A 25,795-nucleotide genomic window follows, 5' to 3' on the forward strand; every position below is an offset into this window, starting at 1 on the left:
GGTTACCAAATTGGATCTGTTGACTCCCTTTACCTTGCTGTCCATTATTGGAAATGTTTATCATTTTATTCCAAACTGTGGGAATCCTGCATCTTCCTCTAGCACGAAAATTACATGCCTTTAGCCAACAAACATAAGGGCACCTGCGTGATGCCCCGAAGTTACTGAGTTTCCTGAAACTCCTTTTTGTTTCAAGTAGAAAGCTGCCTACATGCCTCATTTAGCATCACAACTTGCCAGAGTTGGGGGAGACTTCAGGAACTATCCCATACAACACTTCTATGACACTAAAGAACTCAAGGGCTTGGGGTTCAGGATTACTAACCCTTCTGCCCTCTAGTTCTGACCGTGACTAGCAACATCACTGCAGGCAAGCAGCTAAAATAGGTGAGAATTTAGTTTCTCCATACCAAAATGCTTGCAATATTTCCTCCCCAGAGTAAGAAGTCATCAGTAGAATTTTAATGTCATAAGCAAATAAAAAGCATCTAAGAACTCATGACTAAACATTTGCTGTTCATAATTGAAATATTGTGGAAAGTTCAGAAATATGACTTATTGGATAATCCTGATATATTCATAGCTTTGGTCCCCACAATTTGGAGCCCTAATGGGGATTCTTGGAGCCTCTCTCTAGCCTGGTCCTTTGGTTCTCTCATGGCTCAGTGAAATCAGTTATTTGGGCTTTACAAGATAGAACACCTCTCTCTGATTACTAAGCTGAAGGCTCCTGTGGGCACCATGCTCTTTACCCCTCCAAAGCAGAAATTACTTCCATAATGGAAGCAGACATAGGGATATGGATAATACCCTAAAACATCTGAGCTCCATGAAAATTCCTTTAGAATCCGAAAATCATAGACTGTCAGATAGAGGAGGGACCTCAGTGATTTTTGCAGTCATTTTAGAGGAGGAAACTGAGACCCAGGGAGAAAGTGACTTTGCAGCATCACAATGGGTTAATTGGGACTCCCGGAAGATTAAATACTGTACTCCTCACTAAAAACCCAAGTGTCCTAAGTCCCAGTCAAATGCTTTCTTTCCTGTACCACACCAGGATTCTTTGGGCTCTGTCCCTAGACTGTGGCCTTCCTGAGAACAGGATCTCAAATAAGAGAACATGTCCCACATTTTTGCCAAAAATTTCTGTGTAGCTCATTGAAAACATAGCAGAATTTTATATGAAGAATGTTGGGCTGCTTTAATGTTAGGAAAACTATATAATTGACTATATTAATAATAAAAAACACAAACGTTATAAGATTATATCAATAGATGCATAAAAAGTTTTTGACAAGATATGACACCATTTAAAACACTATAAGCATAAGAATAAATGGAACATTCATTAAAATAATAAATAGTGCATATCTAAAACCAATAGTCAGCATTATCTGTAATTGGGATAAGCTAAGAGGCCTTTCTGGTAAGATCAAGGGTAAAGCAAGGAGAGTCATAACCACCATTACTATTCAATACAGTGCTAGAAGTGCTACCTACTGTAATAGGACAAAAAAAGAAACTGAAGGAATAAACATGGGCAAAGACCTAACAAAATTATCACTTTTTGCAGATGACATGATATTTTATCTAGAGAATGATTTAAGAAACTAACCAAAATATCAGCAAAATTGCAGGATATAAAATAAACCCCTACAAATCAGCATTTTAAAAATTATGAATAAAATCCAGCAAGAAGAAACAAAGATGGGGCAGCTGGGTGGTTCAAAGGATTGAGAGCCAGGCCCAGGGCCTGGAGGTCCTAGGGTCAAATCTGGCCTCAGACAATTCCTAGCTGTGTGACCCTGGGCAAGTCACTTAATCCCAATTTTGCCTATCTCATACCACTCTTCTACCTTGGAACCAGATACTTGGTATCAATTCTAAATCAGAGGTAAGATTTTTTTTTTAATGCTCTACATTTTTTAAAAAAAGGCATTTATTAAATGCCTACTATAAGCTCAGGCACTGTGCACACACTTTCCAAATATTGTCTCATTTTATCCTCACAACAATCCTGGAAAGTTAGGTGCTATTATTCTTCTCATATTACAGCTGGGAAACAGGCAGAGAGAGGTTAACAGTGACTCACCCTGTCATAGAGCTATTAAGTGTGAAGCCACATTCGAGTTCAGATCTTCCTGACTCAGGCTCAGGGCTATCCATGGCACCACCTAGCTAATAATTAGAGAAAAGCAAATTAAAACATCTCTTCATTCCCATCAGATTGACAAAGATGACCCCAAAATATGACACACTGGAGGGGCTTTGGCAAAACAGGTACATTAATGCACTTTTGATGGAGCTGGGAATGGTTCAGCTATTCTGGAAAGCAATTGAACTGTACCTACTCTTTGACCCGGTGATATTGCTAGTTGGTTTCTACCTCCAAAGGAATAAGAAAAAGAGGAAAAGAACCCACATGGTCAAACACACAGTAGCTTTTTTTTGTGGTGAAGATCTATCTGATCATCCGAACAAGTAGCTGGAAGGATGGGATGCTATCATGCTGTAAAATATAAAGAAGGGGATGGTTTCAGAGAAACCTGAGAAGAAGGTATGAACGGATGCACAATGAAATGAGAAGAACCAGGAGAACAATTTATATAGTGACAATACTATAAAGAAAATAGCTTAGACTCAAGAACTGTGATCAACACAATGATCAACCACAATTCTGGAAGACTCATTCTGAATAAAATATACTATCTACCACCAGATAGACAGGTCATTGGCACAGTAAGGCAAACTGTAAAGATAATTTTAAGGTTGTGACTTAAAATCTAGATTTAATTGGTCACCAAGGGAAATCTCAAATAAAATGCCCAAGTCAGTCTGGAAATTTATGGTAATTTAATTAATATAGAGGGAAGGAATTTAAGGAGGAGGAGGGAAGAAGATACAGGATTTCTTCTGTCTGGCCTGTGCCAGGGGGAGTTTAAAATCTCCACCTCTGGGTCTCTGAAGAAGATTAGAGGCTTCTAAGAGGATAAAGTTGGAAAGTAAAGGAGGAAAATTCAGCCAGAAACTCACCACCAAACCTGACAATAGCTTGTAGTCATGCTAAGATGCCTAAAGGCCCAGCACACTGCCATCAGCCAACTCTCTGCCACCTGAAAGGTCCTGGAGAGAGGAAGTGACCCAAATATATAGATCTTTCACACTTGTGTCTCCTCTAATTTTTCACGTCTACCAATCATATCAAAGGCTTTTCTCCAAGACTGCCCATACTTTTAGTTCTCATCTTCTTTTGATTAGATTATATCGTTAGAGTTACTTAACACTTCTTTGTTAAGTTCACCTTTTGTTAGTTACTTGACCTTTTTGTGATTAATTTAGCCTTTATAGTTACTTAACACCTTTTTGTATTAAGATCTTAAAATAGATTTAGCTTAAAGTTCTAGCTTCACTATAAAGTAAGAACTAAGTAAGTTCTTAACTAAAGTAAGAACTTCATTGTTCAATCAGGAGATTACTTACTTAGATAAAGTAGGGTGGAGTGATTTAAAGTTCCCAAGACATTCCTGATTTTGTTAAACTAAGTATCTTCATTGTTACAATCAGGAAATAGCTAAATTCAATCTTCACAATACACAACACACATGTCAGCATGTGAGTGTATTTTTATTTACACATATTTACGTTTGAACATGGCTGATGTAGAAATTTATTTTGTTTGTTTGCATGTGCTCTATCAATGGGAGTGGGGAGGAGGTGGGAGGGTTCAGAACTGAAAATAATGCTGAATTTTTTTTTAAATGGCAGACCTCTCTGGAATAAGAAAAGTCAGCAGGAAACTAAACCTGGTAGAGCCAGGATATGGTGTCATTGCTCTAGCCTCACCTGGTTCCTTCCAGATAGCACTGACTCTCCCAGTCCAAGTTCAAATACTAGGAAAGGTTGGTTCCTTGCTTAGTTTGCTAGATCCCAACATCTAATTGAGTCAATACTTAAGAAATGATTATCATGTCTTAATTTTCTTCCCTGTAAAGTGATGATAATGTATATACTATGTGCTTCATAGGTATATTATGAAGAAAATGCATGGTAAACATTAAAGGATTATAGATGTATGTGGTTTATTATTTGTACAATATTGAGCCAAGCGAGTTTAAATATCAAATCAAAGGAACAACTAAGTAATATAATGTAGAGAGAAGCAGGCCTGGAAGCAGGAGGTCCTGGGTTCAAATTTGATACTTCCTAGCTGTGTGACCCTGGGCAAGTCATTTAACTCCTATTGCCAATCCCTTATCGCTCTTCTGCCCTGGAATCCATCCATACCCAGTATTGGTATTACAGTAAGGGTGTAAAAAATATAATAAATATACTATCAAGTCCCTTTCTTCCCTCCCCACCTCTTCAAGAAAATCTAGGTGATTACAAAAATGAATGGAATATATGGAAATAGGTATGGCGTGATAAAACATGCGTGACCCAGGGGAATTGCTTGTCAGTTCCAGAAAGGGGGAGGGAGAGAAAAAGAATCATGTAACCATGGAAAAATCATTTAAAATAAATATTAAAAAAAAAGAAAATATAGGTGAATTTTTCTCTACTCTCACACCAAATCTTCAGTCCAGCTGTGGTCAATGGCCTGCTCCAAAGACAAGGCCTTGCTAGGCTCTGTATTTGGGGAATAAGGATCCCACCCCAGCCAGACATTATAGGAGTCCTTCTTTGACAGGAATTCCAGGATTGGCCCAGGGCTGAGTTAACCTCAGGGCCTAGGAAGGAAATCTGGGGCTTCTTCTGTTGATTCTACGAGGGGGGCCAGGATCCCTGCCCCAGAGGCTGCCTTCCCTGCCTCCTGAGGTCTTTACGCCAGACAGGAGAGGTCAGTGGTTGAAGAACTTTCTGGAGCAGAGTTTCTGAATCCTGAGGAGTCCCCTCGTTCCAGCATTCCTGGCCCCAGAATACCTGCTGAATTTGCACTTTCTACTGTGTAAACTTGTCCTCAGGCCTTCCTGGGTGTGGACTTTCTCCCCAGTGGATCTATAATTTCTCAGAATAGAAGCCGAGAAATGATCTGGAAAAGAATCCAAGCTCAATAAAGGGAAATGAGATAAAGCGGATTGCCACTGAGCAATGTGTAGGTGGGAGAGCAGGGGACAAGGCCTGGGGACTGGACGCTGAGAAATGGTGCCACCAAGGCTGAAGCCTCCCGTCTTGGGGAAAGTGAATCCTGGGAGATTGAGGAGGCCTTCCCCAATCCCAGGGGCCGAGTCCCCATCTTCTTAGAAGCTGAGCCAGAGCTGTTGTCCCTTTGCCACATAGCCTCATCCCTTCAGTTACACAGTTTGCATCTTCTATATTCACAGCACAAAGAGGTGCCCCAAATCTTGGGACATAGGAGGATCCCTGCCCACTTATCAATACACCTCCCAAGTCGTGGCCCTCTCTTCCCCTTGCTCCTTTGGCATCCCAAATTCACAGGAATAAGAGGATTCGGGTATTCATTTACCCCAAACACACTCATGGTTTTCCCAAAGCCAAAGGACTTGACCAAATGGTACCTGACTGGGAATAAGCAAATTAGAACAGTGACTGACTCCTTTTGGGTGCAGGGGTGCTGAGAGGGGAGAGGGGCCCTGGGGAGCCCCAAAAATGAGATACAAAGTAGACCCTGGGCACTGCCTGGCTGGGGGACCCTGGGCTGGACCCCACTTGCCTTGCCCTTACTGCTGTTCTTAGACTCAATACTTGGTATCCATCCTAAAAAGAGGAAAAGAAGAGCATATATACAGGAAGAGGTAAGGATCACAAATTAATCAGAGAAATCAGTCTGGAATAAAAGGAAAATCAGCAAAATGGAATGGCTCTCCGAGGCAGAAGACAAGACCTCTAATCTAATCAAAGGGTTTCATCCTCCCGTGTGACCCGAGGAATGTCACGTCACCTCTATGTAATAGGGAAAAATACATTTACACTATATACCTCAGAGAGCTGATGGGAGAATCAAATGAGATAAAAGACATAGTGCTTACTACGGTGCTAAGTGTTTTACATCTATTCTTTCCCTACAATCCCTGGGATCCCTATAATAACCCTGGGAAGTAATGAATGCTATTATTATTCCCATTTTATAGAAAAGGAGATTGAGGCAAACAGGTTAAGTGAGTGGCTCAGGGTCATAGAGCTATGAAGTGTCTGAGGCCTGATTTGAACTTAAATATTCCTGACTCCTGGCCTGATACTCTATCCCTTGTACCACCAACACAAAGGCTTTTGGGACACCCCAACACAAATGTAAGGTTTCTAAAATTTATTGTAATAATGTCTAGTATGGCAGCTCAGAGTAGTGGGGAAAGAGCCAGTTTTGAAGTCATGAAAACTTGCATAAGACCTTTTACTAGATATATGGCCTTGGACAACTCATTTAAACCCAAGGCTTCCAGTTATCTCTTTAATCAATCAATTAATAAACATGTATTAAGTGCCTATGTGGGCTCTGTGCTAAGTGTTGTTGTTTAGTAATTTTTAGCTATTTCCAACTCTTTGTGATTCCATTTGATATTTTCTTGGCAGAATCTGGAGCAATTTGCCATTTCCTTCTCTGGCTCATTGGAAAGATGAGGAAACTGAGGCAAACAGGGTGAAGTGTTAACCAAGATCACATAACTAGTGAGTGTCTGAATCTGGATTTGAATTCAGTCCTCCTGACTCCAGGACTGGAATCCACTGGACCACTTAGCTACCCTGTACTAAGTCCTGGGGACCCAAGAAGAATCCAAAGACAGATCTTGCCCTCAAAGAGCTTAGTTGCCTTTCCATCTTGTCTCTCTCTCTCTCCATCTTTCTTTCTATCTCTCTCCCTGTCTCTCTCTCCATCTCCATCTCTCTCTCCATCTCTTTCTCTCCCTCCCTCTCTCTCTGTCTTTGTCTTTCCCTCTCCCTCTCCCCTCTCTTTCTCTCCCTCTCTTTGTCTTTCTCTCCCTCCCTCTCTGTCTTTCTCTCCCTCTTTTTCTCTCTTCCCTCTCTCTCTCCCTCTTTCTCTCTCCCCCTCTCCCTCTCTTTCCATCTCTCCCTTTCTCTTCCTCTCCCTCTCCCTCTTTCCCTCTCTCTCTCTCCCTCCCCCCCTTCTTTCCCTCTCTATGTCTTTGTCTTTCTCTCTCTCTCTCTCTCTAACTGGTGGAGGGGTTTTCTCACAGGGAATTTCCTGCATGGAAGAAATAAAGACCAGGACCAATATCAGGGAGCAGCAGCAGCAAGGCAGAGACCCTCAGGTGAGGGATGGGCAGACACATGTCTCCTAGGATCTACAGCACCCTCCCAGTGAACTCTTGGTGAGAACAGAGCCAGGAGATCTGGCAGGTAAGGCCAGAAAAGGATTTGAGAGAACCTGAAGATGCCATTGTGAGACAGAAACAAAGAGGACACCCATAACAAGGATTACTCATGAGGGCTGATGTGTGTAGAACTCCTTGAAGTCTGTGAAGCACTTTATGCTTTAGATGATTAGATCCATACAACATCCCTGTGAGGTAGATACTATGGGTATTATCCCCATTTACAGATGAGGAAACTGAGGCCCAGAAAGGTCAAAAGGCTTGCCCAGGGTTAATGCACAAAAAGATTTAGAATTAGGATTGAAACCCACCCTGCATTCTTTCTCAGCACCCCTAATCTCTTCCCTATATAAGAAACGGAAGCAGTGGCTTCTCTGGCCTGCCCTCATTAGTGTTCCCAAGAGTCCCTGAGCTTAAAGCTCTACTAAAGACCCTCAGTGGGCCAGGATTCCTAGATCCAGGGCGCTGGCTCCTCCAAAGGGTCTCAGAACTCCCGGGACCTTGTCTAGAAGGAACTAGTCCCGGCACCCATCCTCGGAAGCCTCTGCCCAGAAATTGGGCTTTCCCCGAAGACTTGGGTCTCTTCTTGGGCAGGCAGGGGGGGCCGAGAAGCCCGTGGCTCCAGGAGAGGGTCGGCTCCGCGCCCTCTAGTGTGGCTCGCTTCAAGGTCAGGGCGGCCAGGTGGCCTAGGAAGGCCGTCCGCTCGGTCTGCTAATGGGAAAAAATCGTCCCTGGGTCTGCCTGCCTCTGACAGCTCAGCACCCCCAATGGAAGACCCAGCCAATAGGGAAAACAAACATGGATTAGTGAATAACCCTGCCAGGCTTTCCTAGAAGAGAGGGCCGCTGGTGCCACCGGGGCCGGAGCCTGGGCAGCCGCTGTGCTTAGCTCCATCCATTGGGGCCAGGAGGGAGGGGGCCGAGGTCAGCCCAAGAGGCCCTTTCAGCCAGACGGCTCCCTTCTCTCACCTCCCCCCTCCTGGATTCTAGAAAGCCAAGACAGCTGATGAGGGACAGAACTCTTAGGAAACTTCAGTCTGAGGGCGGCTTGGCCACTGAGCCAGACCAGAAAGCCAGACTCATGGCGAAACATGGTGGCAGCTCCTTGACCCCTGGCACGGTCTGCCCGTTTAGGGTTGGGAGGAGGGACCCTCGCAGGAGCCGGGCGAGCCCCGGGCGGCCCCCGGCCTCCTCGAGGGGCCGGTTTGCCCAAAGCCCAGCATCTCCTCCCACGGGGCTGGCGAGCAGGAATCTGGCGGTTCCTGAGCCACGCGGGCTCTTGGCATTTCTGCGGGTGCCGGGTGTGGGGTCTTTTGGAGCTGGTGTTAGCCAATGGAGGCGGGGAACTCTCCAAAGTGGGCAACCTTCTACTTCTTGGCAGAGGAACCCAGGAGAGCCGACCTCTTCTCGGGAGCCCACGAGCTCGCTCGGCAGAGGCCGGGCCCGACACCTGCCGGGTATCTGCTCGAACCCTTCCACTGCCCCCACCCCAGAAGCCCCCCTGCCCCCCAGCTCCGTGGAGCTGCTCCGGGCATCTGTTTCCAGTTAGAGATGCTGCTCCAAACACCTCTGACTCAGCAGGAAAGAATTAGGGATGAGAGCAGGGCCCTGGAGCAGCCCCTCTCCTGGGTGCCCCGCACCCCGCCCAGACACAGCCTCCCTCCAGTCCAACCTGGCACCTGGAGGGTTAAAGGAACCTGGGCCAAGCCGGGCTGAGCTGGCTGGGTGTCAGGGTGGTGGTTGTACTTCTAACAGTGGGGAAATCCAGAGAGCACGAGCAGCGCTGCTCTACAGGACCCTCCTGCCTAGCCTGTCCTCCACTAGGATGGCCCAAAGGAAAGGTAAGGTGGGGGGCACCAAGAACCCCGGGCCCAGAGCACGCCAGTCAGGCTTCTAGGAAACCCTCTGCAAGGCACCCGCCCCCCAACTTCTTTCTACTCCAAAGTTGAAAGCAGGAGCATAGGTGGAACGTCCAAGTTTTCCTTCCTTCCTGGGGAACAAGGACTCCCCGTATCCAGCTCCATCTTCCCGGGGACCCCTGGCCCAGAACGCCTGCCTGAGGAGCCTTGAGGCTCAGAGGTGGCTAGTGGGCTGGGGGGAGATGCTGACGCATGGGCAGGAGGCCCGTCCAGGGCAGAGGTGCAGGCACAAGGCAGGAGCTCTTCTGCTCCCTCCGAGCTGCCTGGAGCCCAGCGCCCAGGTGGTCAGGTTCAGAGCTCAGCAGGGGTGGTGGCAGCCTGGGGAGGGTCAGGAATGTGGCTGGGGGGTGGGGTGGTGGTGCCTGGTAGGAAGGGCCCCTGGAGGGTCTCAGGGCTGCTGCCTGGGCTCTCCCCTCCCCCCCACCTCCTGTACACACATGGTCTTAAAGGAGCAGAAGAATGTGAGGCGCAGCAGCAGGGGCTCACACAGGAGCAGGGGGCACTGCCAGCATCTCCAAAGAGTGAAATTCCTATTCAGAGAAAACTGTTCAGGGCTCTTCCCTCCCTGAGATGCTCCCTCATCTCTCTGGCTATAGTGCTTGGACCAGGTCCTGTTCCCTGCTCCCTTGACCCCTTAGAACAACAGCAGATTGGGGGCAGCTGGGTAGCTCAGTGGATGGAGAGCCAGGCCTAGAGACAGGAGGTCCTGAGTTCAAATTTGACTCGACACTTCCCAGCTGTGTGACCCTGGGCAAGTCACTTAACCCCCATTGCCTAGCCCTCACCACTCTTCTGCCTTGGAACCAATACACAGTATTGATTACAAGATGGAAGTTAAGGGTTAAAAAAAAAAACAGCAGGTTGGGGGAAGGAATCCCCCTGTCTCCCCTCTTTTCCTCCCCCACCCCCACCAGCAAGAGCAGAGGGGATGTCTGGGCCACACCGATAATCCAAGGCTCTCATAGAGGGCTCTAGCCTTCCTCGGGCCCTCACCCACCTCTAGACACCCAAAGGCCCAGGGACCCACTTTCACAGCCAATCTCTCTTGCCTCAGGGGATAAAGATCCCTTCTTGTCATCCCTCCTAGTCTGTAAGAGAAATAGCACAGGACTGAGGCTAGAGACCAAGGTTTCAACCCTGGCCCTGACATCTAGCTGGGTCACTAAAGGCAAATCATTGAGCCTCTATGAACCTGTTTCCTCATCTCAAATGTGGATGAAAATACTTTCAAACCTCCCAAAGGAAAGGTATGGTAAGGTGGGGAATAGAAGGATCTGCAGGGAAAAAGGCTCGTGTAAAACTTTCAAGCCCTCTGAATGGATTGTTATAATTGATGAACAGCCTCAGAACTGCCTTCATTCCTTTACAAGATGCAACACTTCCCTTCCCCAGACCAAAAGTCACAGAGTTCCCCTCTGCTCCTGGATCACTTGGCCCTTTGTAGGCCCCTTGGCCAGCCTTGGGGGTCTGAAGGCATCCCATGATCCCTTGCCAACGGAACAAATAGGAAGCCCACACTCTGGAGTAGCAGAAAGATGTAGCTTTTCAATCCAAATACCTGGTTCAAATTCCAGGCCTGCTGCTTATTCAGTGTAGCCTCTTCAGGGTGTCTGTGATAAATCTTTCCAACAACTGCTCGAGTTCAGCCAGTCCTTCCCCTCTCTGGACCCATTTCCTCCTTTGTAAAGTGTTAGCTTAGATGATTTCTAAGGTCCATCTCAATTCTAAATTCCATGAGCTTTGGATTCAATGACCATTTATTTATTTACATCTTAATTTTTCCCCCCAATGACATGTAAAATTAATGACTATTTTATTTATTTACACACACACACACACACACAACTTGGAGACAGGAGGTCCTAGATTCAGATCTGGCCTTAGATACTTCCTGGCTCTGTGGCCCTGGGCAAGTCACTTAATTCTCAATGCCTAGTGCTTACTGATCTTCTGCCTGGGGATGAATACTCACTATTGATTCTAAGACAGAAGGTGGTGGTTAAAAAAAACCATGCTAGGCCCACAGAGAAGGAAAAAATGAGTGAGATTTTGGCCCTTTCCCATCCTCATTTGCTTCACAAGGGACAAAAATGGAGAGTGAGACGTTGGGGGGCAACAATGCCCATGTGGTAGGGGGGAAGATGGAGTCAGAGGTATGGAGAAGTTCCATATATACTGATCTGCGAAAGATCTATATCCTGTTGGGATGACAGGGACCCCGGCATTCAAACTGCAGTATTTCCCTGTGGGGTTCGGGGCTTGGCAAGCTAAAGGCTAAGACAGGGTGCTCGCTGGAAAGATGTGTTCACTGAGGCGCAGGCCTGCTAGTGTCTCCACAAAAGAGGGAGCAAGGGGAACCCTGGTGCAAGGGGTTCTGGAAGGTGCTCCAATAGGGATGTTATAAAACCTATCCGACGGACAGACAGACAGACAGACAGCAGGATGTGTTCTTCTTCATTCTAGGGTAGGAGGTCGGGTGGGATACAGACACCAGGGTGAGATTTGACTCTGGAGTAGAAGTCACACACAGAAGGACAAATCTGAACTTGTGTGATGATGGAGGATGCGTCACTATGAGCAGTAAAACGATAGGAGAAGGTGGAAGAAATACACTCACAGGGGAACAGTTTCAGGGATTACAGTGCCACAGAAGAACCAGGACCATTTTAGAGATCTTAAGAGCTTCAGCCCTTTCATCTTAGAGGTTTTGGGAAAGGGAGACCCAAGGAGAATCTCTCCAATAGCCATTGTGGATGCTGATGCCACAGCTAAACTCAAGTTCTGTTCCTCACCCGTAGGAGTCATTCCCTTGGCAGTGCACCTGCTGCTGCTCCCCTGGGCGATGGTGTGCCCCGGAGCAAGGTGCTCTTCGAGCCTGGAGGGTGCTGCCCCAGTGGAGCCTAGTGATCCAGAGCTCCTAAAATGCCCCGGGGTTTGTGCCTGCAACTATGATGACTACAGTGACGAGCTCAACGTATACTGTAGCTCCAGAAACCTAACCCAGCTCCCCAGCGACCTGCCCGGCACCACCAAGGCTCTGTGGTTGGACGGCAACAACTTCACTACTCTCCCCACTGGCGCCTTCAAAAACCTCTCTGGCCTGGATTTTCTCAACCTGCAGAGCAGCCAGGTGAGCAGCCTGGAGCCACATGCTTTCCATGGGCTCCGGGCCCTCTACCACCTACATCTGGAACGGAACCGGCTAAAATACCTCGCCCCCAATACCTTTCTGCACACCCAGAACCTGGTCTCCCTGAGTCTCAACAATAACTACTTTAGCAAAGTCGAAGAGGGCCTCTTTGCTGGGCTCTCCAACCTCTGGGATCTGAATCTTGGCTGGAACTCACTGGTAGTTCTCCCAGACACGCTGTTCCATGACCTGCCCAACCTCCGGGAGCTTATCATGGCTGGTAACAAGTTGGCTTATTTGCAATCCCAGCTCTTCTGCAGCCTCACTGAGCTCCGGGAATTGGACCTGAGTGGCAATGCGCTCCGGAGCATCAAGACCAATGTCTTCATCAAGCAGCAGAAATTGCAGAAGCTTTACCTAAGCCACAATCTCATCAGCACCATTGCACCCCGAGCTTTTCTGGGCCTCAGGTCCTTGCGCTGGCTGGATCTGTCTCACAACCGCATTGGTGTCCTCTTTGAGGAGACCTTCCTGGGCCTCCACAGTTTGCATGTCCTGCGCCTCTCCAACAATGCCATTGCCAGTCTCCGGCCCAGGACCTTCAAAGATCTTCAGATCCTGGAAGAGCTGCAGCTTGGGCACAACAAAATCAGGAGCCTCGGGGAGAGGACATTTGAGGGTCTAGGCCAGCTGGAAGTTCTCACCCTCAACCACAATCAGATCCAGGACATCAAAGTTGGGGCATTCCCTGGCCTCTTCCATGTGGCTGTGATGAACTTGTCCAGCAATTGCATCAAAAGCCTCCCTGAACAGGTCTTCAAGGGTCTCAGCAAAATGCACAGCCTCCACCTTGAGGGCAGCTGCCTCACCAGGGTCCAGCGGCACACATTCTCTGGCCTTCCTGGCTTACGGAGACTCTTCTTGAAGCATAATAGCATTTCCATGATTGAGGACCAGAGCCTGATGGATCTGCATGAACTCTTGGAATTGGACCTCACATCCAATGCGCTGACACTCCTCTCTAGCCAGCTCTTCCAGGGTCTCAAGAACCTGGAGTACCTGCTCCTCTCTCACAACCAGCTGGCAGATCTCTCCCCAGACACCTTCAGCTCCCTCCCGCATTTGTTCTGGCTGGACCTTTCCCATAACCACATTGAAACCATAGCTGATGGCCTATTTGCACCTTTGGGGAACCTTAGGTACCTCAGCCTGAAGAACAACTCTCTGAGGGCCTTCTCTCCCCAGCTCCCAGACCTAGAGCAGCTGTGGCTGGAAGGAAATGAATGGAACTGTAGCTGCTCCCTAAAGGGGCTGAGGGATTTCTCCCTGCAGAAACCCAGTGTGGTACCCCGCTTCGTCCGAGCCATTCAAGAAAGGGATGACTGCCAGACTCCTGTGTATGCTTACAACAATCTCACCTGTCAGAATCCCCTGGAGGTGGCTGGCCTTGACCTTCGTGACATTGAAGAAGACCACTTTGCTCACTGTTAACCCCGTGTCCAACTTCCCCTGAGCGGAAGCAAACGTTTGCAATATTTTGCTGTGAAATCAATTTCACTCATTCCTTAGTAGTGACCCTCACTATACCACCCAAGAAAAAATGACAAGCCAGTCCCCCGTAGTCAAGCAGATTGTGCCTGAACACTTCTGTGAGACCTGCATAGTACTCCTTAGGTCCTCCCTGGAGGGCTCCACAGTGAGACCAGAGCAGACAAAGGGAAGATTTCATAGTCTGATTCCCTTTTATTCATACTTTCACAAGTGCTTTTCAACTCCAGCAAGATGCCCTCATCTTTGGGCAGTCAAGGTACAGGCAGGTTGTTTGGACTTTCAACTGGGTCTTTTGAGGGTTTGGAACAGATGGTGACTAGCCCAATTCCCAAAAGGTCTGTGACCAGAAAGGACATCAAATTACAATGGGGGTAGGGGGTGGATAAAGCAGTTTCTACTCTTACCTGATAAGATGCTCATTATCAATTAAAAGCAATTTCACAAAAATAACAACAAAAAAGCACAGCATGTTATCCTCCTCAGGTCAAAGGGAGGGATAATGATAGAGTTAGTCAAGGTCAGCACACATCTTGGCCAAGCTCAGAATGCTTAAGTAGAATGGAATATCCAAAGGTCTTCCCCACACACCTTCGGTAACCAAGGATCAATTGGTGTCTCTTAAACTTCTCCACTATTTATAGACTCTGGTACCTATCTCACAGTCCTGACATTCAGAGTGTTATTTCTCACATCTTACCTGTTTTCTGTGGTGATTTCAGATCTATTTCCTTTGTGATGTTCTTTTAGAAGGCAGGAGATAAGAACTGGCTAGCATTCTCCTGCTAGGATTCCTTCATCTACTTGGAGATTGGGAGAGACCCTCAAGCTTTCCTTTTCTAGGCTCAATCATTCTAATTCCTTTACCTAGATCTACCCTGTCTGCCAAACAAAAAAATTTGTTGTAAAGGTCAAGTGGTCAATAGGGAGATTGAAGTATTGTTGTGGAAAAATTGTGTGGGAAGTTGTGAAGATGGGGCTAAACAGATACATCACTGAACTATATATTTCCCAATTAGTGTATGAATAAATCTTGAGTTATGATCTCAGGCATAAAAGACCCAGGAGAATTTTCTTCTGAAAATCAGCAGAGCGACTAGAATCTCAAACCCTCTCCACAGCAGTTTAACAGGTAAGCAGATTTGATAGGCAAACCTAAGGATACTAGGTATTGCATGATCAGGTGGACATGTGACATGTAAGGGATCACCCCAGAGAGTGGATTTTTCTTTTTGTGTCCCATTTCATATGCTTCCCTGATACCCACTCTTCCCTCTATCCTTCAGTAGTACTTCCTGCTCCAATTCAAGAAGGATGACATGAAACAGCAGCACATTCCAGGTCCTGCCCTCCAACCCACACATGCACACAGATGCAGAGAATACTGCTAAGATAATGAGTCCAACCTGTGGTGTTGTTTCTACCACCTAAATCTTCTTAGTCCATTGTTTTATAACATTTTTCAGCAGCAAACTGATAGTAAACTCCTGCAAAGGAAAAAGCAGAACCCCAGAGGAAAAAGGAAATAAATACACATTAGTTTTCTCAGCTTGGATAAACAATTATGAAGACTGTCTGATCATACTTAAAAATAAACAAACTAAGGCTCTAACCCAGTCTGAACAAAGGTCTCTCACCCCAGTCACACATCCGCCTTGTTCTGATTGTGTTAGGAAGGTGTCCTGGTTCAGTAGACATTGGATGCCTTACTATATACAACATAGGGTAGTTACTCTAAGCAGTCACATTCATGTTTGCTAGTTACCATATAACTTTTTCTTCAGTACCCAGGCCACCTAGATTCAAATTCACCCTCACTACGACTCTTCAATTTATATGAAATGGACTTTTTTGCAAAATGATAAGGACTAGATAAATTATTTACTGAACTGAACTAAGGACAACTGATTAGAAAGAATAAGAGTAGCTGGGTTGCTCAGTGGGTAGAGACAAGAAGTCCTGGGTTGACTCTGGGCAAGTCACTTAACCCCCTATTGCCTAGTACTTATTGCTCTTCTGCCTCAGAACTGATTTCATATTGATTCTAAGTCAGAAGATGAGTTTTTTTTTTTTTTAAAGAAAGAGTAAGAGGCAAGGGAGGAGAACTCATAAAAACATATTTTTTTAAAAAGAGACCAAAGATGCAAATACAGAGGGGAATTTCTTTAATTGGGGGCTCCTTAAAATTTACAAAGCACTCCTGAGGCATGTTTAACAACACTTCATCAGTTGGCATCAAGGTTCTGATGTGGTGGGGCTACAGATACATTCCTTTAGACTACATATGTTTCCAAGTTATCATATAGACTTAATGGCCAGATGGTACTTCCATATCTGAAAAGGGAAATACTCCAACTACAGTACTCAAAGTAGTAAGACCCTGAATCCAGAGCAAAGGAAAGATGCCCATGGTGTACCCGATAGTCTTAGTACCAGAGGTAGAGAAGGCAATGTCAATGACATTATGTTGAGATGTCTCTACAGTTAGTTACATCTTAACTAAAGTCAGCACACCCTCCACGGTCCTATCTTGTTAGAAGCAGCTAAAAACTCAGTACCATTAACCACTGTGGATCCACAGAAGCCCATTCTGAGTGGAAGCATGCCAGGGCTTGATTAGGGGTGATGCAAAAACCAACAAAGCCAATGCTCCAGAGGGAATAGCTACCTGGTCCTTAGGAAGCCCATTTTAATTGCAGAAATGACACTGGCTCCTTTGCACTGAGGGCTTCCGAATGATCCAGGAAGTTTCTTTAGAGGTCTTTGCTCTGTGACATTCTTCTGACTTTTAGGCAAAGGGCTGAATCCAACAGCAGCAAAAAAGGAATCATAGTAAACAAGAATCTGAGAAGCCTTCATTAGGAAGTCTGAGCCAATGTCCCATCCAGGATCTGCTGAGTAATAGAAATGAATGCAGGGAAAGCAGGGCTTTTAGGGAATTCTTGGATGAAGTCTTGGCCTTCCTCCAAACTCTTTGTAAGCTGAGGATCCAGGGGCACACAGCCTATATGGGAAGAAAATGAAGAGTGCAGAAGGGGATGCTTAGTTAAACACTCAATAGCAAGCCCATAAGGGAATGGGGAAGTATATGAGAAAGTCATGTTTAAAAATGGATTAAGTCATTTCCACTTTTCTTGACACTCCTAAATTTGTGATCATAACTCAAACCTTCTCTTTGAATTTAAACTACTCCTCATGAGATCACAGGCCCACACGACCAGAATCTATAGAAAAACTAACATGAATAGGGGAGGCAGCATAGGTCAGCAGGAAGGGTCTTGATTTTTTTTTTTATTACCTGGTATTCAGAATGGTGCTGGAAATTAAGACATACTTGTTAACTAACTGACTCTAGTCAGTTAGACCCAGGTTCCAATCCTGCCTCTGATGCATATTACCTATATGACCCCCCAAAAGTTCACTTGGACCTCAGTTTCCTCATATGTAAATCAAGGGAGGGAGAGGTTGAATTAGATGGCCTCTGAGGTTCCTTCCAGCCCAAGATCTATGACTCTTATGATCTCTCCCATTCTCTATTATGAAGCAGAACAAATAGCAACCCTCGTATCTTTTATAAATATGCCCCAGTCAGTGCTCTTTTCTACTAAGTCATTATAATTAATAATACACTTAGCATTAAGGAATTTGTGTCACTCTTCTAATTCTTAGTTCTGCTCTTAAATTGCCCAAAGACTTTAGGTAGGGTACAATTAAAAAAAATCTAAGATGACATGGAAAACCCAAATTTTAACTCTATTGATAGTCGATTTATTATTGAGAATGAGGCAAGCTTGACACATACAAAGAATGTCCTTGATTTTGTTTTTTTTTAAAAATATTTACCTTTCATCTTGGAATCAATACTGTATAAGGGCTAAGCAATGAGGGTTAAGTGACTTGCCCAGGGTCACACAGCTAGGAAGTGTCTGAGGTCAAATTTGAATCCAGGACCTGCTGTCTCTAGACCTGGATCTCAATCCACTGGGCCACCCAACTGCTCCACCCCCCACCTACTGATTTTTAATATATAATCTAAACTGAGACAGCATGGTATTGTAGCTAGAGTTATGGGCTTAAAGTCAATTGGGTTTAAATTAATCTCAGATACTTACAAAGTAGTTTGATCCTAGACAACTAAGCTCTGTGTAACTCCCTAGGACTTACCTATTAAGTCACTTAAGTTGCCATCTTTATTGGTAGAGGGAGATCCCAACCAGATAAATTAGAGGATGTAAGCTGATAAATGTTCATAAGAACACAGCTGATAATGTTGTGGTCTGTCTGTCCTAACTTTACAACCATACTAGGATGATTATAGATAAAATATCTGAGAAGGATTCAAAAACACAGAAAAAGTGACGCCAGAAATGGCAATTGATACTCACCTAAGAAGGGGACTTTTGCGTGTCTGGCCAGTTCTTCCCCACCTCCCTTAGAGAAAAGATTAGTGCACTCCTAGAATAAGAGGAAACAAAAGTTAACTATGACTAGAGAGTCACCTACTTAGAAGTTTCCTCATAAATGACACTCTTCAAATTAGAGAGGGATAAAGAGAGTATATATAATAAGACAAGGGGCCCTTATAGTATAGATCAAGCATTGGTAAGCTAGGGTCAGAGGTCAAATCTAGTTTGTCACATGTTTCTGTATAGCCCATAAAAAAAGGTTTTTATGTTTTAAAATAGTTTAAAAAATTTTATCCAAAGAATTAAAGATATTTTATTTGAATAACTTAAAATTACTTAATTTGCTAAAATGATTTTAAGAGATAAACATTCTTAGCCCCTCGGCTGTACAAAAACAAGTGGTGGACTGGATTTGGTCCTCTGACACTACTCTGCCAATCACTGGTTTAGGGTATATACTTAAATGTAGAATCTGGTGCAAAAGGAAGAGATAGAAGACAGGCACTGAGGGCAGATTTCATAAATCATCTGGAAAACAATAGACTCAGTTCCATTTCATGTACCTATGCTATCTTCTTTTGAAATTGCTGGCCTATTCCTGTCTACCCCAGAGCAAACTTCTCTGAGCTGAATAAAACAGAAGGAATGATATTTTTATCAATAAAAGTTGTTTAGCACCTATTACATGCAATGTACTAAGCTAAGTGCTCAGGAAATAAAGATGGAGCAAGATACAGCTAATTTTGAGTCCACTGAACCATCTTATTTTGCTAGGATAATAAACTGCATGGCTATAGAACAGGAAAAATCTTAAGAAACTTCCCAAGGACTCACCGAACAATGTGGACAGACAAAACCACTCATATTCTCCACAATTCCAATTACTCGCAACCCTGTCTTCTTGCAAAAGGTGAGTTCTCTCCTAACATCACCCACAGATATTGCCTGTGGATCCAGAGAAATAGTCTATCATAACAGTGTTAGCATGCCTATGGGGGAGAAATAGATTATAAAGCAAAGAGGCTGTCTTTTAGTCTATTATTTCTATAGAGATAAAACACATTAACAAAGGATTAAATGTTTTGTTAAAATCAGGATAAAGAGAAGGAAAAAACAAGCAAGCACAACATGTAACCATTTAGGGGAAGCGACTTTCCATGTAGCACCAAAGAAAATGGGGACAATAAGAAACTGAGAGAGGCACTAGTTTATTATGGAGTCTGAGACTTAAAAAAAAATCTTGATAACTATTTCAATATAATTCATTTCTCTTGCAATTCTATGTATTTTGTTTGATACATCTGGGAACATTATTCTGAGAAGGAATCCAGAAGCTCTACCAGAAATCCTAAGGGCACTATCACACAAAAATGGCTACAAACCCTGGGACTAGATACTCCATGTTGTGTTGTTTAGTTTTTTCAGTTGCTTCTGACTCTTCATGATCCCATTTAGAGTTTTCTTGGCAAATATACTGGAGTGGTTTGCCATTTCCTTTTCCAGCTCATTTTACAGATGAGGAAATCGAGGCAAACAGGATAAAGTGACTTGGCTAGGATCACACAATTAGTCTGAAGCTGGAGTTGAATTTAGATTTTCCCAACTTCACGCCCAGGGTTCTACCTAGCTGCTCAAATGTTTCAAAAAAAAAGAAAGAAAAGAAAAAGAGAATATTGGTAATATGGCATACCTGGGGTGTAGTAACCAAAATAGCCCCCAGGGGTTTATAAGGGCGAAGGGCTTCCACAGTAGAAATGTGCTCATCAGAGGTCCCTGGTGGTGTATCCACAATGAGATAGTCCAGGTCACCCCAGGCCACATCAGAGACAAACTGTTTTATCAATGCTGCCAAGGCAAAAAAATGTATAATCACAGATTTCTTCAGGGAAGTTCAGATTCTCTCCACTGTATATTATCTTCTAATTTAGTGGTTACCATCCAACCTGCAGACCCCAAGGCATTTCTGCTGGGAGTCTATACCCCTCTAAACAAACAAACATAGCTTGGGTAGATGGAATATCACTCCTTATATAGTACTATTTTTCAAATGTTTGCAGATCCTTTTGTGATTACTTAAATACAAATTCATTTTAAAAAGGTTACTGCTTTCTGTCCTTCAGTATTTTCTCAGTCAATGGATACTAGTAATACGATAGGCTACCTTGTGGAGGTCTAGGAAATTAAAAGGCTTCCTCATTCTCAAAAAGGTTGGGCACCAATACCTCTTAGAGCTCTGGGTTAGTAAGATTAAGTACCATCCTGAAACTGCCCTAAAAACTGTCCTGAAACTCCTATTATCCATGAGGGATGGCATTTTATAGGAGATAACCAAAACCAGAACCTAGCATCCTCCCAACCTGGTGATGGTCCTACCTCAGCACAGTGTAATAAGTTTCTTATCTGGCCTAGAAGCATGATTACTAGATTACTTGAGAGTTCTCAATGCTAATACTTAAAAAGTCTTGGACTTATTTCTGACTCTTACTACAAGACTTACAATTCCCTACAACCAGGACAGCAAAGCCTAGACCAGAGAGGAATGAATGAATACCACCATGTCCCTCTAAAGAGTCAACTTTCCATAAAATTGACATTTGTCTAACTTTTCCCTAGCCTTTTCTATTACAATGCTGTAGGATATAGACAAGGCTCCTAGCTGATAAGTTTAAGACATGAGCCCTGCCAGGAGTATCTGCATGTTAACTGAGTCCTTCAAAGCCCAAAGGAACAAATTTCCCAAGTGGAATGGCAAGCACTTAATCTCATATTTGGAGGACCAGTGAGCTGCTACCTACTTGTGACAGTGGTCTTGCTCCTTGGAGATCTGCAGTACTGCCATAGAGGAGGGAGCTTCTATCTTGTCTACTAGTCCTAGGAGACAGGGATCAAAGCCAATCATCAGCTTCTACCATCCCTCTGATCTCTCCCAATCCCTCTAGTGAAAGCAATTTGGGCTCAGTTTTATTCATATGGGCTGGGTCAAAACTTGAAATTTCTGGCTTTGAGAAGATCACCATACTCTTAAATAGTACAAGGAAATGTAACAGATATCATGGTATGCAAATACTTGGCCTCTTTGAGAGGAAGAGCAAACAGTGAGCCTTTTAAATAAGACATACAAAGAAATAGTTTGTTTTCTAAATATCCCTGATCATTCATTCTTTCCAATTTCTCTCTCAAATTCTCAGACTAGACACCTGTATCTTAGGGATGAAGAAACATTCTGGGAGAGAGGCTGAATAGATGGATCAGATGGATGCAAAGGTTCTTTCTGGCTCTAAAACTCTAGATTCTGTTTTGGGAAAAATTAGTGCAGAGACCTGCAAAATCCCTAGCCAAATATCAACTCCTGACTACACAGCAGCCAAAGCTATTGCCACAGTACCACACAGCCATACCATTTTTCTTGGGTCCTCTCCACACCACAGCTTCATCTGGCTTCTCTAGTAGGAAGCCCACAGACATGAGGGAGATGGTTTGCTCTTGGTCCACAAACACAGGCACCCAGCCATTGTCACACTGGTGCACAGCCTTGTCTTGTACTTTGAGCATTCGGGGAATGCTGGGACCACAGAGGTCCACGTCCAGAATTCCAACCTATAATAAGACATGGAGTCCGGGAATGGTAAGTTCAAATAGTACTTGAAAATCTCCAGAGCATTGTTTGTTTTAGCAATTGGTACTAACAACCAAAAAAACCAAGATAATTCATTGTCACAAATGCTATAGCATAAGTTGTTGCTATGTGATTGAAGAAGTGATGAGAATTGATGTTGATTTTAAGTCTAAAGCCTTGTTAAAACAGTGTCAATATCTTGCCTAGCAACTGGAGACTGTCCAGGCAAGATTAACAATATCCCACAGGGTGGCAGCAGTACATGCTCAGACAGTTCAATATAGTCACTCACTGGTCAAAGAAATGTGGATACTTGGTTCCTTTGGACTTCAACCTAGGCACATCAGTTATTAAGAGAGAGGATTTAGTAACATTTCATTCTACCTGATGTTTAAGTGTTTAAGTGATGCTAAAAAAAAAAGAAAATTAATTCAGCAAGAACTCTAAAATTACTGGCCTGGGCAGAGCAGAGAGCAGCAGCACTCACTTACCTTCTTGCCAGCATGCCGGAGGGCCAGGGCCAGCTCTGTAGAGATGGTGCTTTTCCCTACCCCACCTTTTCCTGAAAGGACCAAGATGATCTGTCTGATGCCAGTCAGGTTTCTTGTCTCTTAAGGAGATAAAACAAAATAACTCTCTGGTGAGTGAAATGGACACCAACATTCATATACAATTAGTTTAGGCATTATATTTCATCTCTATCACAATAGCTTCTTGAAAATATTTATAGGGATATCTTTGTTATTAGCATCACCTATATTTCCAAATATAATCTGCTATAAAATGCCTCCTAGGGAGTCACTCTTTATAACAAATAATTTAAAAAAAACTTTTAAATAATGTAAACAACAGGCAGATAGGTAGCACAGTTTCTAGAATGCCAGGCATGGAGTCAGGAGAACCTGGGTTCTAGCCTCAGCCACTTCCTAGCTGTGTGACCCTGGGCAAGTCACTTAACTCCAATTGCCTGGACCTTGCCACTCTTCTGTCTTAGAACTGCTACTAAGAGGGTTAGGTTTTTTGTTTTTGATTTTTTTAAAACAGAATTTAACCATAAAAGTGTCTCAGCCCTTTCTTTACCTCCCTGCATCACAGAAAGCATTATCTGGGAGACAGATATGTTCATACAAATTATCTTTTATGCTCCTACCTTTTAGTTCACTCTCTGGAGGTAATACTCGCAGTTTATTTTTTTTAGATTAATTTTTATTTTTAAGTTTTTCCCATGGTTACATGATTTATGTTTTCTCCCTCCTCTCATCTCTCCCCACTTCCAGAGTTGACAAGCAATTCCACTGGATTATACACATATACATTATCATTCAAACCCATTTCCAATATTATTCATTTTTGTAAGAGAGTACTCTTTAAAACCAAAACCTCAAATCACATACCCATATAAACAAGTGATAAATCACATGTTTTCTTCTGCATTTCTACTCCCACAGCTTTCTTTAGATGTGGATAGCATTCTTTCTCATAAGTCTCTCAGAATGTCCCGGATCATTGCATTTGTGACTATAAACATTTTTGCCCAGTTTTTTTTTTAATCTCTTGGAGATATAAACCCAGTAGTGGTATTGCTAGATCAAAGGGCAGACCTTTTTTGTTTGTTTGTTTTAAATTTTCTTTAATTAGAGTATTTTTCCAAGGTTACAAAAATCATGTTCTTTCCCTTTCCTCTCCCAACCCCCCTCCTGTAGCCAACATGCAATTCCACTGGGTTTTATATGTGTCTTTGGTCAAGACCTATTTCCATATTGTTGATGTTTGCACTAGGATGATCATTTAGAGTCTACATCCCCAATCATATCCCCATCAACCCATGTCATCAAGCAGTTGTTTTTCTTCTGTGTTTCTACTCCCACAGTTCTTTCTCTGAATGTGGATAGTGTTCTTTCTCATAAAGTCCCTCAGAATTGTCCTGGGTCATTGTATTGCTACTACTAGAGAAGTCCATTATGTTCAATTATACTACAATGTATCCATCTCTGTGTATAAGGTTCTCCTGGTTCTGCTCCTCTCACTCTGCATCAATTCCTGGAGGTCTTTCCAGTTCACATGGAATTCCTCCACTTTATTATTCCTTTCAGCACAATAGTATTCTATCACCAACAGATACCACAATTTGTTCAGCCATTTCCCAATCGATGGACACCTCATCATTTTCCAATTTTTTGCCACCACAAAGAGCACAGCTATGCATATTCTTGTACAGGTCTTTTCCCATATTATCTCTTTGGAGTACAAACTGAGCAGTGCTATGGCTGAATCAAAGGGTAGGCATTCTTTTAAAGCCCTTTGGGTATGATTCCAATTTGCCCTCCAGAATGGGTGGATCAATTTACAAATCCATCAGCAATGCATTAGTGTCCCAACTTTGCCACATCTCCTCCAACATTTATTATTTCCCTTTCCTGTCATATTGGCCACTTTGATAGGTGTAAGATGGTACCTCAGAGTTGTTTTGATCTCGTAGTTTATTCTTTTTTTTTAAAACCCTTATTTTCCATCAATAATGTGTATTGGTTCCAAGGCAGAAGAGTGGTAAGAGCTAGGAAATGGGGGTTAAGTGACTCGCCTAGGGTCACACAGCTAGAAAGCCTCTGAGGCCAGACTGAACCTAGGACCTAGTCTCTAGGCCTGGCTCTCAATCCATTGAGCCATCAAGCTGCCCCCTGCAGTTTATTCAAGTATTAAATCTATAGCTGTGTTCTCTTGGTTCTTCTCATTTTACAGTTCATTATCCTGTGTAGTTCTTTCCTATTTTTATTAAAATTAGCCTCTTCCTTATTTCTTATGGCATATTAGTATTCCATCAGTAATCAGATACTACGATTTGTTTAGCCAATCTCCAACTGATGGGAAGGATTTTTAAGAAAAATGAATTACTTAAAAGCCACTGAGCAAAATGACAAATAAGTCAGAAATTAAAGGTTCCACATCCACAGTCTCCCACTTGTACACTTGATCATCTTATAATATAGCTGTTACTATGTATACTGTTATCCTGTTCTTATTTTAAAAGATATATAAGTTCCCCAAATTCTTTTGTTTCCTGGAGCTATCATCTAGGGAAGTATCACTCCCAAGGATACTGTCCCCAGAGTCCCAGGGTGTAGACCCTGTAAAAGTTTCTGGTGCTTTTGGGGACCTGAGGGACAAGGGAATATGATTGAATGACATTTCTATGGCTACAAGGAAATGGAAGTGTACAAATAGAGAGGATATAGGCAGGCTTGGGAAAGGAACCATAGCCTGAGGTCAGGGAGTGGACCACTTACAATGGATACTAAAGGGAAAGACAAAGGTTGAGCTACCAGGGAAAAGGATTTTGATACTGGGAGAAACTATGAGGACAAAAAGCATATTTACCATATGCTTAGTTCTGCTAATCCCACCTAAATTGGTCAAATTAAATGCTTTTAAAGTCTATCATACAGCCTGATATGGCAAGTCTGAGTCCTTCTTAGAGGCAAATTCTTTGGGGAACAGGGGCAAACTTGGGTTTTTTTCAGATTTCAAGTTCACATGGTCAAACTGTGCTAGAAGATGGAATGCTTGAAAAGTATGCTAACTAAAAAAAAAATCAGGAAGAACTGGTTTAAGTAGGTATTTGATGAATTCTGATACTCTAAATGACCACTGTTGACATGGAATCTAGAAGCCCCAAACTTGAAGCTTAGTAAAATCTGATGACCCCCAAATTTTAGGACTAGCTTGTAAGTTGAAGACCCCAAAGCTTGTTCTTGTTCCCAGTTCCCTTGAGAATCCACCCTGAAAGTTCAGACTGAAAAATGGACCCTAAAGTATAAACGACAATGGCAGTAAGGTCAAGCCCAAGACAAGAGACTCTTTAGGGCAGTAGGCAGCATGTCAGTCTCTTAA

At 43.7% G+C, this 25,795-nt stretch overlaps 2 protein-coding genes across 3 annotated transcripts in view; one reads left to right on the forward strand and one right to left on the reverse strand.

Annotated features, from left to right (window-relative positions):
- The first annotated feature begins 8,927 nt into the window (after window positions 1–8,927).
- Window positions 8,928–14,348, forward strand: IGFALS (insulin like growth factor binding protein acid labile subunit). The gene is made up of 2 exons (XM_007499363.3): window positions 8,928–9,129; window positions 12,006–14,348. The coding sequence occupies exons 1-2, from the start codon at window positions 9,114–9,116 to the stop codon at window positions 13,826–13,828; spliced, it is 1,839 nt and encodes a 612-aa protein (XP_007499425.1). The 5' UTR covers window positions 8,928–9,113; the 3' UTR covers window positions 13,829–14,348.
- NUBP2 (NUBP iron-sulfur cluster assembly factor 2, cytosolic) overlaps window positions 10,947–25,795 on the reverse strand; it is a 29,200-nt gene continuing 14,351 nt past the window's right edge. Inside the window, exons 2-8 of one of the 2 annotated variants that reach the window (XR_008913540.1) lie at window positions 22,399–22,517; window positions 21,690–21,888; window positions 19,982–20,136; window positions 19,126–19,236; window positions 18,271–18,340; window positions 16,554–16,889; window positions 10,947–15,372 (exon numbers count right to left, since the gene is read on the reverse strand). Coding sequence is in view for 1 of the 2 variants with exons in the window: in XM_001362854.4 (XP_001362891.1) it covers window positions 16,744–16,889; window positions 18,271–18,340; window positions 19,126–19,236; window positions 19,982–20,136; window positions 21,690–21,888; window positions 22,399–22,517 (800 nt within the window). In the remaining variant the exon portion in view is untranslated. Of the gene's footprint in view, window positions 15,373–16,033; window positions 16,890–18,270; window positions 18,341–19,125; window positions 19,237–19,981; window positions 20,137–21,689; window positions 21,889–22,398; window positions 22,518–25,795 lie in introns of those variants that run through there. The other variant, XM_001362854.4, reaches the window with a different exon arrangement.

This window comes from Monodelphis domestica, chromosome 7, assembly GCF_027887165.1.
Source record: "Monodelphis domestica isolate mMonDom1 chromosome 7, mMonDom1.pri, whole genome shotgun sequence".
Taxonomy (NCBI): Eukaryota; Metazoa; Chordata; class Mammalia; order Didelphimorphia; family Didelphidae; genus Monodelphis; species Monodelphis domestica.